Below are 20794 nucleotides of genomic sequence, written 5' to 3'. Positions count from 1 at the left end.
CCGCCCGTCGATCCAATGCTCCATTCTTCCCTCACTCGTGAACAAGACCCCAAGATACCCGAGGAGATGATCTCTCCCCAAACCCTGAGAGGGCACTCCACCCTTTTCTAGTCTCGGATCTGGAGGTGCTGATTCTCATTCCAGTCACTTCACACTCAGCTGCGAACCGATCCAGAGAGAGCTGAAGATCACGGCCTGATGAAGCAAACAGGACAACATCATCAGCAAAAAGCAGTGACCCAATCCTGAGTCCACCAAACCGGACCCTTTCAACACCCTGGCTGTGCCTAGAAATTCTGTCCATAAAAGTTATGAACAGAATCGGTGACAAAGGGCAGCCCTAGCGGAGTCCAACTCTCACTGGAAACAGGCTCGACTTACTGCCGGCAATGTGGACCAAGCTCTGACACTGGTTGTACAGGGACCGAACAGCTCTTATCAGGGGGTCTGGTACCCCATACTCCCGGAGCATCCCCCACAGGATTCCCCGAGGGACACGGTCGAACGCCATTTCCAAGTCCACAAAACACATGTAGACTGGTTGGGCAAACTCCCATGCACCCTCCAGGTTTCTGCTAAGGGTGTAGAATCCGAGGTTCGACTATTCGACGGACCCTCCTCTCCAGAACCCCCGAATAGACTTTTCCAGGGAGGCTGAGGAGTGTGATCCCTCGGTGACCTCAGTCCCTGAGATGGGGGAGCCCACCTCAGAGTCCCCAGGCTCTGCTTCCTCATTGGAAAGCATGTTAGTGAGATTGAGGAGTTCTTCGAAGTACTCCCCGTACCGACCCACAACGTCCCAAGTCGAGGTCAGCAGCGCACCATCCCCACCATATACGGTGTTGACACTGCACTGCTTATTGATGTGATAAGATGTGATAAAAGCATGTACAAGCTTCTCAGCATTAGAAAAGGAGAGGAATGAGCAAACACAGGATATGTTGCGGAGATGAAAGTAAGAAAGTTTCTTAATGTGGTTTATGTGGGTGGAATAAGAAAGGGAGAAATCAAAAATGACACCAAGAATACTTGCATCAGAAAAAGGTTTTATGAGATCAACATCAAGAGTGACCGAGAAGGAGCTAATTTTCTTACGTTGTGCTTTACTGCCAATTTGCAGGAGTTCAGTTTTGTTGCAAATTACTTTCGAAGAGTTCTGATCCATTCAGGTTTTAATTTCACTGAAGCGTTATGAGTTGAGAATGCCCTGATGAAGTTTCACTTTTAACATTGAAATAAAGTTGAGTATAATTTGCATAAAAATGAAAACCCAGGCCAAAGCTATGAATAATATGTCCAAGGAGAAGCATACAGAAACAGAAGAGCAAAGGGCTGAGGACGGAGCCCTGGGGAACTCCTTGTGTGACTGGTGCTGAACTGGATCTGCTGTTGCCAAGACTAACAAACTCTTGCCTGTCAGTCAGATAGGACTTAAACCACTGGAGGGCAGTGCCAAAGAAACCTAGCATGTTCTCCATTCTGGACAGTAGAATGTCATGTCTGACAGTGTCAAATGCTGAACAAAGATCTAAAAGAATTAATATGCTGCTTTGTCCAGAGTCTGCTGCCATAAGTAAATCATTAGTTACCCGAAGCAGAACAGTTTCACAGCTGTGCTATGCCCTGAAACCAGACTGAAAGGGTCCATCAAATTACGAGAAGTAACTGGTGAGTTGGTAGGCTACAACACATCCAAGAACTTGTAACAGAAAAGGTAAGTGAGTGATGGGTTGAAAACTGTTAATATCGTCAGCATCAAGACCAGTCTTTGTTGACATTGGAGTCATAAACCTATACCCTTCTATCCTTTATTAATATTGAAGCCAGGTATTAAGACTTCTCTGTATCCCCATTTTTACCTAAACTGGTAAGTGACACAGGCAGAACCATCCTCCAAAAAGTCCAACATCCAAGTCCAAAAGAAGTCATCCTTCAAAAAGCATTTGCAATTCAATGGCCTAATTTTTAAAATGTGCCTTTGGATTACTAAACTGCTCAACTATTTTCATTAAATTTAAATGATTTCGCTTAAATTATCAAACTTACTACAATCAAGAACTGCTGCAGTTTGATACCTTCTGGCCCTTTACGCTCACAAAATACTCTTCCACTTCAACTGCCTGCTGTATGTCTTTTTATGAAGTTGCTATCTACATTCTCTGTCTGTTTTCGTAAGCTTCTCCCCCTCTTATTACTTCTTTACTTTGAAGCTTTACGCTTACACTATTTGTATTCTTGCCTATTAATGAACCTTTACGTTGTTGCTTTCTTAATTGTGGAAGCTTTCCTCACTGCTAAGGACTGTTCAATCAAGTAACATATTTTACACCCTGCTTTCTTTTTAATAAGAAAATGTTCGTACTGCCACTAGTTATTTCCTTATTGTCTGTTTTTACTGCCACTTGTGCCTGATCGATGTTATCTTGATTGATGATTTTTATGTACTTCAGAGCCCCTGTCTTAATCACTTTGAAGTCATCCGTCTTTCTGAACTCAATGCTTTCTTCCTAAGGAATGAACACACATGTCCTTGCTTTCTACTAGCGATAACATGTTACTTTTGAGTGCTAAATTGTGCTGTATCCAATTAGTCTTTATATGCTCTAACTTCTTCCCGCCAAGCAATTGTTACTTTAAACTATTCAATGCTACAACGCCAGTTATTTGCCTACAGACTTGCCTGTTTTAGCTACCACTTTCTGCCCTGCCTTGCCTCACCAATACTAGATTTGAATAGAAGTAACCTTTCCAAATACTCCTCCAAAGAGTCAATTACTTTTCTTCATATACAGGTGATAAGAAAAATCCTTTTAACAGGGGAAAAAAAGCTTTAAAATTACCATACAGTCCTTTAGCAGCCATAAAAAAACAAAGCTTTTAGAGGCAAAATTTGAAAGTTAATTAATTCTCAGACTGCAGTAGCACAACACACTGTGCACTTCTTCATTCAATTCAACTCATAAAAATGATGTCACAGACTTACAGGCTCTTTACTGCTCACTATGTTCCTTTTTCAGGCAGCTCCTTCCTTTAATCTTTTTCTCTGTCACTCGTCCTCTAAGAGATCAGTACTCCTCCTCTGGAGCTACACCATGACCGGAGCATCAGGTGGTTGCATTAACACTCCCAGCCTCCCAAGATGGGTAATATGGATCTGTAATTTTAATGAAGAAAACTTGACAGTTACATGACTATGTTCAACTGGCAACTGTTCCAAGTACTTATTCTTCTTAATGATGGTGGATAAGGTGCCTGAATGGATGCCACCTACTGACTTGCTATTCCTCCTTTAAGAATTAATTTGTTATTTGGGAAAAGATCCAGACAATTGCAGATTACTGACATGAAGGAATGGCTTATCTCATCTAAATGCAGGCAAGAAATCTTTTGTTGAATGTCTAGAAATGGGTCATAAATAATATGACTGCTTGGAGCACTCAATCAACCAAGAAACCTCACATGCTACCCCAAAATGTATACTTCTAATTATAGTAGTTGCTTTATTTTTCTTGAGTTATTATTATTATTATTTTTCTTCTTCCCTAATTAATATAACAGGATATTCTTTCATTAAAAGCCATCCTAGCAAAAGAAAAAATGGTTAAAGTTAGAATTGTAGGTCCTGGTTATTGGACTCAAAAAGAGAATAATCATGTGGCCCTTCCAGGATGTTCTGTCAACTCCTGTGACCTTCAGTAAACATATTGCAGTCTGTTGCAGCTTCAGAGTTACACAACTTGTAGCTGGTCTCTTAAATTTCCCCAAGACCTCCATGAGTGTCACTAACCTGCATGACCTTCCTGCTGACCTACTGGAGCAACCGAAATCTGCAGAGAAAGCAAAGATCCAGTGAAGCACTCCAAGTTCTCAAATTATTTAGAAGTGTGTACCACTGTGCTGCTTACATTTTTTTGCAAGGAGACAGAGCAATAAATAAAAATATGCTTGAAAGGAGGATATCTGAAGCTGAAACACCTTCAGAAAAAAGTTAAAAGTTGATGTTGTAGTCATTTTAAGGTGGGGTTGAGCTGTCAACTGATCCCTACTTCATGGTGAATTTATGTAGATGGATGGATTCATTCAGAAAACTCAAAAAACTCTAGATACTAAGGGTGTTCAGGGAATACTTAACTTATTCCTATCCTTTCCTCTCCTTTCTGTGAATATTATGGAAATGATATTACTCTTTTAGCTTCCTTGCCGCCCAAAAAACTCCATAGTATACTTACTTAAAGTTAAAACACATTTGACTGTGCACATCCAATTGTAAACTGCTAAAATCTTATTCAGTCTTTTATTGTCTTTTTTCCTCCAATGATACTTAAGGCTAACGTCATTATTGCTGGACCGAAAAATTCAAAAGGAGATGACCCTTACACATTACAGTATGAAGGTTGTGGCAAAGAAGGACGGTATATTCACTTCACACCAAATTTCTTATTGAATGACAAATTTATTAAAGCTTATGGACCAAGAGGTATGTGGGTTCTGTTATTGTTATCTAAACCATGTTTTGCTGCTTCATCATGGCAAGCCAAATTAATATTAAGAGATATTGGTAGAATAAGTCTAAAAATATTAAATTGCAGTTTACATATTTAGATAACTGAAATTAATTTTGAGTTGTATGGTGGCTTGGTGGGTGGCATGGTGACGCAGTGGGTAGCACTGCTGCCTCGCAGTTAGGAGACCTGGGTTCGCTTCCCGGGTCCTCCCTGCATGGAGTTTGCATGTTCTCCTGTGTTTGTGTGGGTTTCCTCCTACAGTCCAAAGACATGCAGGTTAGGTGCATTGGCAATCCTAAATTGTCCCTAGTGTGTGTGGGTGTGTGTGTCCTGTGGTGAGTTTGCACCCCAGCAGACCCCAGTGACCCTGTAGTTAGGGTATAGCAGGTTGGATAATGGCTGGAAGGATGGTGGTTTGGTGGATAGGGCTGCTGCTCCACAGCGGTGGGGTCTAAGAACAAATGTTTTACATTAACAAGTTATTAACATACGCTAAAGCAGGGGAAGCTCAGAAATTGAAAAGTGCAGTCTGGACCACTGAAAAATGTAATCACTCTTGAATAACAATAATTAAAAGCACATTATAAATATAGTTAGCGATTGTTTATCATTTAAAACAGAGACAAACTTAAATATTAAATTAATAAAATTAGGTTTAAGAATTAATGAATACAATTTCATAATAGGAAAATTAAAACCACCATATTCGTGACCCTGTGTTTGGATTCAGCAGGTTAGAAAATGGATGGATGGATGGATTCATATATTATATATGCAGATATTACACCAGTAGTGAGACATAGCTTTTGGGCTACAACAAGTTCTATGACGTAACAGCTTTAAAAAATACACATTTGCAGCACACATCTTTCACTATAGCAAGTACACTTCAGGATCGCCTGCTCCCCACCTTTATTCCCCAACATTACTCAAAATCCTCAAGGATTTTCTCTATAATGCTGTTACCCATCATATTGTGAGTTTCCACAAACCCATAGCTCTTTATTTAATAATGCCTCCTGAAATAATTTAAATGTACACAGCCACAAGCTCTCTTTTCGAAATAACTTTACAATTCATCAGCAAAAATAACATAATAGCTGTTAGGACTAAGATGTAAATCTTTTTTAGGTGCGTTCACGTATAATGCACAAAGCACATATTGTGATAATCCATGTCTGTCTGTCTGTCTGCATGAAACAACTTGGGTCCCTGTAGACCAATTTTGTTCAAATATGGCACACTTCTTCTTTAAAGAAATTTGTCAAGAGATTTCAAATTTTGTTCAGATATCTTGAACAGATTGTGCTGTGTTAGGTTTTGGGAAAGGTTTTCAAATTTCAAGATCTCTCATTGAAAAGTATTGGCAAATTTGCAAACTCGTCAATCTAAAAGGGAGAAATGTTCTTTGTGACTTACTGTTTTAGTTTACCTTGAGAGCAGTTGCTTGAACGTGTATATTTCGTGAATCAGACACTATGAAGAGACCACATGCAAACAGCTCACACAGCAGCACCTTTCTCCTGCTGTTTTAGGATAGTTAACTGAAAGAGGACAAAAAAAGTCACTTCTCTGGAAATAAAGGGGAAAACAATTATGTAAGCATATATAAAACTGCATTGATTGAACAATATTATCTGCAGAATAACAACTTGCAGCTTAACGGTGTTTGAACTAATAATTAGTAAAGGTGTATCTGCCCTAACTGATACAAACATAGGAGTTTAGCAATGACAGCGACATCTGGCACCCATTCCCAGATATACACAAATAATTGTGACAAAATGCTGATCTTGTTGCCTATCATATACAAAAGATCTCCTGATCAATGTTAAACATTTTAAGATTCACGTACGAGTCAAGCAAAACCCCTGGGAAGACAGATTTTACGTGAGTTGCACAAAACCCAGTTCTTCCAGTTTTTATCCTTGTGTAACATCAGATGACAAATACAAAACTGGTAAAGACTCTAATTCCTGCAAATCCTTAAAATGCCCCTTGAAATGAAACTGCAGTTCATCTGCGGGTAAAACTTCAGACCACGCTAGCCAATTATAGTTATGGTTGAGCAGGATTACAGATCATGATTACTTAGTGGTGCAATGTACAAAAGACTGAGCATGTGTTATGGTTCGTCCATACCTGAAGAGCTGCTTTTACATCCGTGTATCTTCAGACTGCAATTAATATCTTTAAGATTGCATGAAGCTGAGTTTAGCTACGTATTCACAGCTTATTCTTCAGCCTTGTTAAGATTACTGTCGCCTTACACATTCCTGTTATACAATAAATAAGTTCCTTTCCAGGTTCTTACTTTTGCAGTAAAATTATAATTTTAACAAATTACTTTGTTTTAACTACTATTAATAGTTTGATGGAGAACTTACTGTATTTCAGTTGCCTTTCTCCTTTCTAATGGTTATGCTGACAGTGATTTTATGCTAGCAACGGTAATTTGCTGTTAATAGCTAATTATTGGATACTACTCTATTGGGTATACTTTCAAAAATGTTATGTTTAAGAAAACTGAACAATTAGTCACAGACCTTCCACTGGTAACACATCAATCAAAGCCATTTTTACATCACTTGAACTGGAATCTGCTGTGTATGAAAGCTATTGGGCCACCCCAAGCCCCTTGTAGCTTTGCCACTGAGCTGAAGTATAGACTCTTCAGTACAAAGGTCATACTCTAGAATTAACAAAGATTAGGACAATCATTTACCCAGTACAGTTTGATATAACAGAAGTTGACTTAACTAAAGGTTTTGTACTAATTAACCCAAGTTATCTAAGAATTATAAATTCTCATGCATTCAATACTGCAACAGTTCACTTTGCAACCTGCTTAAGGAACTGTGCTGGGCTCCCTTGGTATAAATAAACGAACCTTTGAATCATCCAGCGCTTCGACTGATTATTTAATAAGTAAAACTCCCTGATGGGTCCTGAATATAAATCACTTAAAATCACTTCCCATTCACTGTCTTTGTAAAATGTGTATGTTCTCCTCATGTTCTCTTTGAAGTCTGTTTTTTCCCACCTCTCAAATAAGTGCATTTTAGGTTGATCAAAGATCTGAACTAACATAATGAGAGTTTGTGATGTGCCTTTTACTCGACTTGTGTCCTATTGGCTAGTGGTTTAGATACTTGGTTAGTGCAACTGGGATAGGCTTTGCCTCCCAGTGAAGCTTTAATGAATTCAGCAAGTTCAAAAAATTAATGAACAGGTAAATTAACTAAATTCTGCAATTTGCTTGGGTATATTTAAAAAGTATTTGTCTGGCTATGCAAGAGTGCTGCTGTGCTTCATATACTCAGTCTGCCATATCTGTCGTCAGTCTTTTTTACTTTGTTTATATATTTATTGTGTATGAAACAAGTTTGCTGAAATATACTGCACTGCTCACAATTCAGGGGTGTACATGGTTACTGTTTAGCACACATCTTGAGTCCATTGCTCCTGTCATAGTCTCCAATAAATAACTTAGAAATTTAGTCAATTAATTCATTATGGTTAAAATCCTGAAACTGTGGATTTTTTTGTGTTAGAAAAAGCACGACTCCCCTTTGTGAATGTTGTGGTTCATTTTTTGTGCATTTTACACTTGAAGAATTCTAATGAAAGCATCATTCTCTAAATGCAAAGGGTTCTTGTTCATGAAAAAAAGGTTTTATATGTCATTCAACCATCCAACTATTAGACAGTCTTGTTTTTCTCAATTTAGGTTCCCATGCCCTTCAGCTTTTCCTGTCACAATGGGTGCCTGACTGAAACCAGTCCCAGAAAGGGGGTTACCAGTTTATCACAGGACACTCTCGTGTACACTTGCACACTGGGCCCATTTAAACCTGTCAGTTATACTGATGAGCACAACCTTGAAATTTGAAAGGAAAACCAGAAAATCCATACAGACATATAAAATGTTGAAAGTTCACATAAACTGTTCCCGTTCCAGAGATCATATTATACAATTATGGAGCTGGAGTCAGCATTGCAAACTATTGCACGATCAGATACTTTATGCTGCCATGATAACTGTTACACTTGAAAGTCTTGTAACATTAAAACTCCAGTAATGGCATCTAATCAAACCCAAGTAATTAGGACTGCTTTGAACCTGACACTGAAAAGACTGCAACAGGTTATGGAGAAAGTCCCATCAGGTGACTTTTGAATACTTATAGTAACTACGACTTTATTTGCAGTTTGTGCTCTTTCTGTCCATTGTAAGAGAGAGTGACCCGGCAATATTATGCTTTGCTATTCGTGCAGCTGAGTTCATTCAAAGAAAACATTACGGTGACTACAGAGTGTGCGCTCCTTTTTGTCTGCAGCCAAGCATTAAGGAAATAGTTTTATTTGAAAGGAAGAAACCAGTAATTCCATATAAATAGTGTATCTTAATTAGATTTTTAAAAATCAAAATAATTGAGAAATATAACATCCACTTCTTTCCTGGTTGGTGAACATGTATTTTCTAAACACTTTCCAGATGACAGTACTGTACTTGCAAATAAGATTTTAGGGTTATTTTGAGTCGTTATTTAGAAAGTAATGATTAAAATCATACTTTACTGTATAGGTTGAATTGGACTATATGTTTCATTAAGTTGAAACTCTAGGAATTGAAGTTAAAGTATGATCAAGCTTCCTAAACCTTCTAAAGAGCTAACAAGTCCCTTAAAGTGCATGGGGAGAAAAGAGGGTGGCAGCATTGGTGGTAAGGCTGATGAACCATCTGCAAATAGAATGCCAATACATCACAGGCCACACAGCCCGTGAATGCAACACTTAACATAAACTACTCCTTTTTTTTTAATGTGGGAGAAGGTCAAAGAACTTCACATAGAAATACACTTGAATGCAGAGAGAATGTGTGAACTCCTAGCATCTAATACCTAGATCAAAATTTGAGCCTATGCCAGAGTAGACATAGGGGAACAGTGGTAAATATTGCACCATCTTGAAATATAACATGTTATAAATTCACTTACCTTCACAACAGATTTATAAACTAAAGGAATTTCCATTTTGTAGTGATTTCTTATACACAATAGCTGAAGAATTCCCAACCTTGCTTCTCAAGATAACAACTCACTGTTGCATACTGTATGTTGATGCTTCCCTGAGTTAGCCAGCTAGCAACAATTTGTGGTGCTGGTGCATTGCCTAAACACTAAGAGATGTCATTTAAATCTCTACAACTTGTTTTTTTAAGTTTTTTAACCTTCCCCTGAAGATGCCTTGTATCTTTAAAAGGCATACCTTATCTTGTGATTGCTCATTTTAATATTTAATAATCTATATATTTATCCAATATTCTGAACTGCTTTAGATGAAATCATTATCAGAAAATAAGCGTCCAGAAGATGAGACATAATTGGGAAACCTAGCACCTCAATGTGCACACTCCTTAACACAGTACTTATGCAACTTATTCACATGGCGTTGTAACCTTTGTTGTGCCAGTTCACACTTAAGAGTTAGCTCAAATTTCAGTTCAAATTGATTAAAATTATCTAGTTCACGTTCATAGTTCACAACTTTGAACTTTGAACAAAGCTCACAGTCCCACAAATGAACTGACATTCCTTTTTTCTGATTTTTTAAATGAGCTGCTCTGAGCCATTCTTTTTTAGTTGAACCTCCTCCTGTCTATCCATTTCCAGCTCCCAATCACTTCCACTTCCCAAACTGAATAAATGAGTTATACTACTGCAGAAACACAGACATAGAAAAGCCTATGTGAGTACGTTTTACCACTTAATACATCAAAAAGCAGGACAACTTCAAACAGAAGAAGAACAGAAGAACAGAAGTTCTGAAAAATGTCTATTTTGAAATTGCTAACTGAGTGGTAAACAGAGAATGAGTATATTGTTTTGCAGTCTTGGTAAAGAGATTTGATTGCTGAGAGAGTTGATTGTTTCTGTGATCAGGTCTCAGGTTCCAGTATTTGTGTATAAGCAATCAGAAAAAAACTAAGTAAAGTGTTATGAAGCAAAGTGATTTAACAGCTTTGACCTAATTTTGTGTGTAGATCAAAACAATGGTCTTCTGTCATTTCTGCAAAGAAAAGTGGACATTTACTGCCTTTAGGATCTAAGCTTACCTGTTCTCAATTTGAAATATCAGAATTATTGCTAGGCATGGTGTAACAACTCAGATTTGGATGAACTCACTACCTAGCCGCTTATACTGTATACTAACAACATGCTTGATAATGCTATGAAGCAGAATAGGTGTTATTTAGTTTGAAATATGCCTTTGTCTCCCTTGTCCTTGGTACCAACCTCTGTCTCTTTTCCTCTGTGTTCTTTCTTGTTTTCTTGTCCCATTTCCCTTTTTTTGTATTTTACACTTAGTCACTACCCGCAGTATATTTAAGACAATTAACAGAACTGTATTTTATTTTAGTTAGTTGTGCTAACACAAGAGATGTGTGTTTTTATGTATCAGCTCACTGACTTTCAATTAGTGACTAGCATGTTTCTAGAAACCAGGCATGTGTGGTTACAATGAAAACTGGGCAAGTGGGCAACTTTGCTGTGTGCAGAGTTTTAAAAAATTAGTGCAACATATAAGTACAAATTGTTTTGAAGCAATAAGATTCCATTTAAAGTGTGAAGAAACAGTATGTAAGCATGTCTTAGAGACATTAACATGGTTTACTTGATGTATTCATTTAGTCACAATATATATCAAAACATGGAAAACTGTAACATCCTTAAAAATATGAGAAGAAAGAAATGGTGCCCTGATTACTCAACATCTACTTGAATTAATAAACACAAGAAATAAAGAAAAGGAAGATCTCTTGAAGCAGCCTCTGTGGGCATTGTTCATAAAGATAAAGCTTCCTTTTTTGTAGTTTAAGACCATTACTGTGTATCCTTCTATATAAAAGCGGTCAGGATTGTCCTTCTGTCCCGTGAGTGCTACGCAGGCGCGGAGTTTCACACACGACCCGTCCATTTTGCAATGCACGATGGGATTTGTAGTTTCGTTTTTCCAGGTAAAAGATGATTTTCTACTCCAGACTGTGCGATATCTTCTTCTTCCTTTTTACTATATAAAAGTGGTCGGGATTGTCCTTCCGTCCCGTGAGTGGAAAGCGTAGCGGTATTCCGCTTATCACAGACTTACTACTTGCAGCTTGCGGTACGAAGCGACATGATGTGAGCAGAGTTCTGGAAAAATAGGCAAAATTATGTCTCTGGAAATAATTAATGTTGATGGAGTACAAATGCCTCACCGCGTAGTAAATATCAGGGGTGTTCAAAAGGGCGGCCTCAATATAGAAAAAAAGTTTAAATTTCATCACAAAAATAACAGAAACTACGAGTATTAAAGTAATACCGCTCAAATGCAATATAACCAAATTAATGAGTTTGTATAAAATATCAAATTGATCTACATATTGAATTGCCTTAAGAAGTGGTCAACTTAAAAGTCGGTCGCCTTAAAAGGAGGGTCAGCCTAGTTAGTACTAAGTTTGGAAAAACAATTAATGTTTATATAATCATTTATAAATATATTTCATTTATTAAAACTCCTTATACCTTATTCAACATAGAATTGTATTTGTTTTTCAGGCAAAGTGTTTGTTCATGAATGGGCTCATCTACGTTGGGGAGTATTTAATGAATACAATGAGTATCAGCCATTCTACAGAGAAGGAGACCACTACAGAGTAACAAAGTAAGTTTTCTTAAATTTATAGCCTGCAATCAAAAATAAAATTCTTTTACATATGTAGTTTTCAATCAGAGTTGTTGCACACAGTATTTGTCTTTCCCAAAAATGTGTTTAATTTAGTTCAGTTATGTATTTTATGCACATTTTTAATTTGTTGAATTCCAATATTTTTGCCCAGTGCTTTAATTTCTTCTTGGGATGTAGAAAGCCCTTTCATGAAATGATGCAATCAGTTGACTGATACTTTTTACCCCAGGTACATAAAGCCTGTGTCACATAATGGACCTTTTCCAGCGATTTTCAGTTGGTGAATTCATTGACATAATTTTAGCGAGTCAGAGGCAGTCAGCAGTGCAGTCCCATTAGGCTGGGTGTAATGTGAAATACCCAGCGGCTCACTCCATATTGTCCAAGCAGGATTGATTTTTTCGTTAATCATAGGGGCAGGCTCTGTGTGCAAGAAAGCTAACCATCAATGAGCACTCACCACGAAATACAATGCATAGAATACAGAGACGAGAAATAAGAGACGTGTTTGTTTCTGACCTCACAAATAGAAGAGAGGCTCGTCTGTGTAGTGTTTCATATTTTACATAACAAAAAGAATGGAGAAAAGAAGAAAAAAGGCTCTGACTGCAGCTGTGAACTCACTATACCTGTTAACCCTTTGTACAGTAGCAACTTCCAACAGGCATGGGCAGCGATTTTCAGGAGCATAAATTTACATGGTGCGGCAGCGAAATCAGCCACTGCTAATGGCAAATCTGACATACCCCACAACTAGAAGTTACATAATATGACATCAGCTTAATAGAAAAATTTACAAAATAACAACAACCACAAAATTTATTTATATAGCACATTTTCATATAAATAATGTAGCTTAAAGTGATTTACCTGATGAAGAAAAGAGAAATAAAAGACAAAGTAAGGATTAGAATAAGACAACACTAATTAACATAGAATAAGAGTAAGGTCCGATGGCCAGGGAGGACAGAAAAAACAAAAAAAAACTTCAGACGGCTGGAGAGAGAAAAGAAAATCTGCAGGGGTTCCCCTCTGGGCATTCTACCTAACATAAATGAAACAGTCCTCTTTGTATTTTGGGTTCTCTTGGAAGGACTTGATGATGATAAACTAAAGTACAATAACAGTAACACTAACAGTAAGGCAGTGCACCCAGACACACCTGCCATAGAATCATCTCTCTCAGTCTCTCATACTCTCATGGCCTTGCTTCTTCCAGCCAAGTTCTTGCTCCTGACTCGCCTTCTAAACCCTGCATTCCCTGAAGCACAGGCAATAATCCATACATCCATCCATTTTTCAAATCCACTCACCCAGCCTAACCCAGTAAACAATGGGCTTGAGGCCGGAGCAATTGTCATGTTTGTTGGGATGGGCAAAATGCTTTATTGACCATTTCCATTTTGTGAGCTGTTGTTGTGTTCAGTTATGTATGCTTTGTGATGTTTGTCCTTCCTGAGCCGCCTTACAGTGGAGCATTCCCGATGTAGGTAATGTATCTGCAACAAACACATACAGCAAAGTTCATCCTGCCTGTTTAATCCTATGGTAGCATAGCCGGTAAGTTTATATTTGTAAAATGTTACCGTTCTGTACTGCTACTTATAGTGTAAAGCTGTTATCAAACCCTTGTTATTTGCATGCTGAATATTATATTTCTTTACTTGTAGTTTCACACCTGCTCTTTATTAATAAACTGGAGATTTGTACACCTCGTGTCAAGTCAGTCTCCGGGTTGTCATATTGATGAAGGGAGGAGTTTAGCTGCCTGAATATCTATTACAACATAATAGTGAGATCAGAACAGCAATCTTTGAACAGAGTGCCAGCCCATCGCAGGGTGAACACACACACACATGCACACACATAAGCAGAGAGGCACACATGAAAGAAAAATATACTGAGACACACAGCCATTTTAAAGAGACTTCCTACTGTTCATTTGAAAAGTAAAATCAAAGAAGTAGCACCATGCTGTGATGATCTTTAATAGAGGATGGAAAGAAACCTTGACTACAGGCAAGATTAAAAATGTAAAATTTAACCTACTGGAAAACTACAAGTTTAAAGTTAAATTGAAGGGTCAATTATATGTAAAAAGTCTGGATATTCTGCAATTTGCTACTATCATTTATTCTTTTATATTATAAGGTGCCCCAAAGATCTGTCAGGAAAAGTATGCCTTGGAAATGACTGTTCCAAATGTAATCTGGAAAATGCAAATGACCCACCAAAGGAAGGCTGTGTTTTTCTTCCAGAAAAGTATCAAGAAACAAGTTCATCTATAATGTACACACCTGTTGTAAAATCTGTAAGTTTAAATTCCTGTTGTATTTTGCTTTATTTTTCTGTAAAGATTAGTGAAAAAAACACATCTGTAATTGATTGTAATATATCACAATCATGACAGGATGTAAAAGACAGATGCAAAGTACATAGTGGGAATAAGTGCTTCATTTGTGCTGTCTACACTCCGGGACATCGAAATGTGCTCTAGAACTCCAAAATGCACATAAAATATTTGTTTTTTATTTTTTAATGTTTAAATAAACCAGGTTTATTAAACAAACTTTAATTAAACATTATAAAAGTAGCCTATCTAATGTTATGCCTATCTGATTTTGACTGGCTAATTTAAATAAGAAAAGTCCACAACTGGAAGCTGCAAAGATCGAAATACTCAGTTCAGAGTTGTTAAAAAACATGTAAGTTCTGGTGCAGTGAGAGTGGATGCTGACATGGAGGGTGAGAGTTTCAAGGAATTGGAGTGAGGCAGTGGGGATGAAGTGGCATCAGCTGAGATTAAGGAGAACGAAAACTCCAATATGAGTGGGCTGCACAGAGTACGGCCAGCAGGACAATTTTCCATTGCAAGAGACCCAAGACAAATTCTGAATTATGTGTGTGTGAGTATGAGTGTAAACCGTACTGATTTCACCAAATTCAGCACTAACAGGGAAGTGCAACAATGCCTAAACTGCTGTTATTGACGAGCCCTGTCCCCCAAGACAATCACTATGAGCTCATGATTTACAATTGAAGCCCTGGCACTAGTAGTAGTAGTAGTAGTAGTACATAGCACTGTTTATTTAAGAGGTCCAACATCCAGGGATCAGATCCCTCATACTGTATAAACACTGCCTGTGTGGAATTTGCATGATCTCCCTCTGCCTATGTGGGTTTTCTCTCCGAGACTTTACTTCTTAAAGGCATGTGTTTTATGTTACTTGCCAGTTGTAGATTGACTGCATGGGAGTGGATGTGTGTGAGTGGATCTGGTTATGGATTGATATTCCATCCAAAGTTGGCTCCTGGATTTTGTGTGATACCATGAGGACAGGCTTTAGTCCTCAGAGTACCTTTCTTAAATTAAGCTGTCTTGAAAATGTTACGGTTATTAAAATTATTGAGACAATTAAGGATGGATTATTTGAATGTCAATGATTTTTTTTTTTTTTTCTTATTCCTGTCTTTTTTATTTTATCAGGAATCATTTAAGCCTACTTTTGGTTTTAAGAGCAGGTTGACAAGAATGATTTTAAGTTTTAATTTGGTATAGAGTACCTTTATTTCAAAATTCATATTTCTATCTTATGTACTTAAATATGTTTTGTGGAGTTAAATTTTGAATTCAGGCCAAATCAATGTCGTAGTAAAAGGTACAATGACAAGAAGGCATAGTCATCCAGAATTGCCAATAAACCATAACAAAAATATTAATAAATATGCATCACAATTGCAATACAATTTTAAGATGGATCTCAATTAAAAGCCACACTTTCGAATAAGATTGTTTCATTACACATTAATTAAATATTTGCTACTCAGGCAGTATGGTGGTGCAGTGTGAAAGACTGCTGCCTCATGGATTCTCAGTTGGCCTTGTGCTGTTTTTGTGTTTTCCTTTGTCATGAATTTTTATTCCCACATCCCCAAAAACAAGCATGTTAGGTTAATTGGCAACATTTAATTAGTCCTGGGTGATTGTGAGTGAGTGGACCCTGTAAGGGTGGTATGGCTTTGCAATCCTTACATGGCTGCCTCACAATATGTAGGATCAGGTTCACATCCTGGGTGATCTTTGAGTGGAGTTTACATGTTCTCCCTTTATGCACATCGGTCTTCTTATGGGTGGTCCGGTTTCCTCCTACAGTCCAAAAATATGCAGATTAGGTAGATTAGTGACGCTAAGTCGGTCATAGTGTGTGTTTGTATGTGTGTTTGTTCACTCTAAGCAGGACTGATGCCCTGTCCAGCTGTTGGTCCTGCTTTTTGCCCAATGCTTGCTCAGAGGGACTCCCTGTGACTCTGCCCTGGATAAGTGGATTTAGTAGATGGAAGGGCTAAGTAATAGACTGACATTTTACCCCGAAAGCAGTCTGAGCTCTGTACAGATTGTTAATTCAGTTTGATTTATTTAGAGTTGTCTGACTGCTGTCATTGCAGAAGGCATTAATTGTTGAGCACAAAGGTACTTTATAAAGCTTCAATAGCAGTCATTCAACAGTAGCAGGATGCCCTTTATTAAATATACTGATTAAGTCCATAATAAAGCAAAAACATCAAGCTGATTTATCAAAACAGAAACATCTGAAATGTCTGTAATTTATTTCAACATTGTACTATGTGACCATTGGTTCTGATTAAATAGTCGCATTTCAGCCATCTGAAAAATGCTCCTTGTGAATTTTTCATAAAGCCCTACTGCATCATAATGAATGCATCTGTCTGTTTGTTTTTCCCTCTCAGGTAAATCAGTTTTGTAATAAGAGCAATCATAATCAAGATGCACCAAATGATCAAAACAGGTTTTGTAAATTAAAAAGTGCATGGGAAGTAATTCTGGAGTCTGAGGATTTTCGCAATGCCAATGAAGCAACAGATTTAAGTTCATTGGAGCCGCAGTTTACAGTAATGCAGGAAAGCCAGACTATTCTGTGTCTAGTCCTGGATATATCAGGAAGCATGCGCGAGGTAGGTGATGCATTCTTTATATCTTGGTGTGCTCTTTTATGGATTAATTGGGACTATTTGTAGTTTCAGTTCTTGAAGGAACATAATGAAGTGTACCTAATGCATTAAATAACATTTACTACAAAAATAGCACTTGATCATCAACTATGCTAGAAATATTTGAACTTCTGAAGACCACTGTTTTCTCTAGAGTCGGTTTACCTGCATTAATGTGATTTCATAAAGTCAGTTTGTGACTAGATAGATAGATTGCAATATTATGAGTACCTCTGGATATCACAAAATCCATAACAAATAATCATTAGTAAACATTTCTAAAATGTAAAGACTTTACTTTAACAGACAGGTGAGATTATATAATTTAAGTCCATAAGTACACTGTCTAAAATAATAACATCCCCCCCACTGAACCTAAATACATTAAGCTACTGTGTACTCCAGGACACTAGAAACAAAATAAATGAGAGTCCATTCAAAATGGAGTCACATCTGACATCAGTGTCACTTTCAAAGATTCACACATTCAATGGTACTTTATCTCCTCAATTGTAGCTTACATTTCTTGACTTCCTTACCTGTCCCATTTCTAGTTGGATCTCCGATTGTTCAGCTTATTTGTTCCTGCTATGCATCAAAGCAGACACAAGTTATGGCTGGTCCCACCACAGTTTACATCCATTAATCTACTGCCATTTTGAAGACATATCATTTAGCTAAAGGATTTACAACACTCTAGCATTCACTGGTGGGCTATACTGAATTCTGTTTTTTCCACTCACCAGCTTGTGGTCTTTTTTAAAATTGTGTTAATTTGTATTGTATTACTCCTTTTGACTCTTCTGTGCCTGGTCTGCCTTCGGAAATTCCCTAACTCAGCATCAGTCTATCTAAAGCCCTAAAGGTGGATTTTTTTGTTAATTGAGTAGGAAAAAATGTAATGTTACAATTCATTACAGAATGGAGTGTCATTGTTGTAAATACAGTAATGATATACTGTCACAGTAACTGTGTTTGCAATACTGCTGATTTTATTACATATATAAAATCAGATATTTTATATTATATTCTTACCTAAATCAGATTTTTTAAATTTAGAGTCAGAGACTTGAGAGATTACAGCAGGCATCAACACTGTTCATTGAGATCGCAAAAGAAGGGTCCTTTATTGGCATTGTGACTTTCAACAACATTGCTTATGTCAAGAAAGGTTTAACATATATTTCTGGGGATGATGTTAGAAAAACACTAGTGAATACACTGCCTACCAGAGCAGAAGGGGGAACAAACATCTGTAGTGGCCTCCGGGACGCATTTGAGGTGAGATTTTTAATGATTTTTTTTTTAAAACTTTTCTTTAAATTTAGTTAGCTAAAGTTGAAGACTGTAAAATATTAGGATGCTAGTTGAATCCATGCTTCCAACTTACTGTGTGTCCCAGAGCAAGTTACTTAACTCTAAAACACATAATCGGGGCATTTGCTCTGTAGGTGTATATTTATAAAGCAACTTTGAATTGTGTTTACTATTTAAACGGGCTACATAACATAAAGCTTGCATGTTTGCTGTTATGTGGAGATGCCTCATACACTAGACAAGTACTCAAATTTGAAATTAGCTTCAGTCCAAATGAAAAATAATTATTAGCACTTATTATATACTTTACTACTGGGCAGGAAAGAGGACTTAATGTTTACCCCACCAGTAAGAAACAGCTACTTACTCCCAGCATACTGAAGTGGTTTCCTCATCAGTGAGAGCAGCTTTCTCTTAGACTGAAGTTTTGGATTTTCATTTTTTTAAGTACACTATATCAAGTATTGAGGTTCCCAAGTGTAAAGTCTGACTCCTGCATTTAATCCTTTTTAGGTACTAAGTGAAGATGATGGAAGCACTGCAGGAGATGAAATTCTTCTGTTAACAGATGGTGAAGATTCAGGAATAAGCAGCTGCTTTGAGGCAGTAAAAACAAGTGGAACCATAGTGCATACTATTGCATTGGGTCCAAGTGCAGCCAAAGAACTTGAAATGCTTTCAGAAATGACAAGTATGTATTCATATTTTATACTTGAAGTACATTTTATGTTACAGATTTTTTTAAATTCTATTAAGGAAAATGGGGTCAGTATTTACTTGTTTTTCGCTAGTTGGATTTTGTAATACTTAAAAATTCAACTGTATTTATTGAACAGAGATCCCTAGTGAGTTAGCAAACACCTCCTCCCTCATGAAAGCAGTTATTTGTAAAATTAAGTGTAGTTTCTCTCCATCAGATTACAGCAGCATTTCTCAACCTTTAAGTATTTGCGACCTGAGTTTTCATAACAGCTTTTATCGCACCGCCCAACATTTTTTTGAAATGTAGATGCATATTTTATTATACCTACTTATCTTTTATCGACATTTATTTAACTCTATATTTATTGTTCTAGTATCAGAATGTAGTTTAAGTTAATTTGTTTTGGTTTCAACAGATGTTTTTTTCATATTTTTGATTCTTGTTTTCTTTTTTTCACATCTTCGCACCCCCTTTTTGTTAATTCGCTCCCCCCCAGGGGAGCCCGCCCCACAGGTTGAGAACCACTGGATTACAGCTTTAGCTCTGTTCATTTCTCAGATGGATCAGTGTTACTGAAGTGCTACTGTGATGTATTTTGGCCATGAAAACTAAACTTTTCCTTCTTCAGCCAGATAATGTGAATGTGTACTATTTTAGATGGAAAGAAGAATTATGCCTCTGATAATTTTAATTCAAATGGATTACTGGAAGCTTTCATGGAGTTATCAGAAGAGCAAATAAAGGTATGAGTGTCAATCACTTGGTCTTTTTAAATGACAGGTGGAGTTTAGAATATGTTATTTTTTATCCATACCTTTGTTAATTTCAAGTCATGCTTTGCAACATTTTTTTCATAATTTATTTTTCCTATTTCCTCTGTATTTTAATTTTATGTTCTAGTTTGTCTGCAGTGGGCTGGCGCCCTGCCTGGGGTTTGTTTCCTGCCTTGCACCCTGTATTGGCTGGGATTGGCTCCGGCAGACCCCCGTGATCCTGTAGTTGGGATGTAGCGGGTTGGATAATGAATGGATGGATTCTAGTTTGCAAATTTTTTACTATTAACACTAGAATCCCTGAAGCCTACGAAAAAACGTGTAATCTTGGCCCACCTTAAATTCCTTCGCACCTCTGCCTCAGTATCTGTTGTTTTGTAAATGTGCCAATCACCACAAGAAGCAAGCAACCTGCCATCCCATTAACCTCCCCCGTAGCTCCCCAACGACTCAGCAGCTCAAGTCACAGAGAAGATTCTCAAAGCTGAAGTCTGTTTATCTGAGTGTGAGCTGCCTGGAGTTGTAGAGGGTAAATAATATATTGTCATCTGTTATACATACATATCATGTGTGTTCCACGTGTACAGCGGTCTGTGTAAATGTAGGATGAAATATGAAGCAGGAATTGTTGAACACATAATTAAAAAAGAACCGTTTTTCAGTGCTGAACACTAACCTGATTTCTTTATCGACAATTACATTCTTGAATAAAAACATAATTGTTTTGTTATACTTGTACCTTTTGCGAAAGTGTT

At 37.3% G+C, this 20794-nt stretch overlaps 1 protein-coding gene across 1 annotated transcript in view; it reads left to right on the top strand.

Annotated features, from left to right (window-relative positions):
* Window positions 1-20794, top strand: part of LOC120514400 (calcium-activated chloride channel regulator 1-like) — a 40105-nt gene that overhangs the window by 7097 nt on the left and 12214 nt on the right. Inside the window, exons 3-9 of the mRNA XM_039734750.1 lie at window positions 4327-4477; window positions 12107-12212; window positions 14388-14547; window positions 16986-17210; window positions 18306-18527; window positions 19077-19254; window positions 19924-20009. Of these exons, the coding sequence (XP_039590684.1) occupies window positions 4327-4477; window positions 12107-12212; window positions 14388-14547; window positions 16986-17210; window positions 18306-18527; window positions 19077-19254; window positions 19924-20009 (1128 nt within the window). The remainder of the gene's footprint in view (window positions 1-4326; window positions 4478-12106; window positions 12213-14387; window positions 14548-16985; window positions 17211-18305; window positions 18528-19076; window positions 19255-19923; window positions 20010-20794) is intronic.

The sequence above is a fragment of the Polypterus senegalus genome, chromosome 14, assembly GCF_016835505.1.
Source record: "Polypterus senegalus isolate Bchr_013 chromosome 14, ASM1683550v1, whole genome shotgun sequence".
NCBI classification, from domain to species: domain Eukaryota; kingdom Metazoa; phylum Chordata; class Cladistia; order Polypteriformes; family Polypteridae; genus Polypterus; species Polypterus senegalus.
The sequence above is the reverse complement of the archived record's forward strand: the minus strand, read 5'-3'. Positions and strand labels throughout refer to the sequence as shown.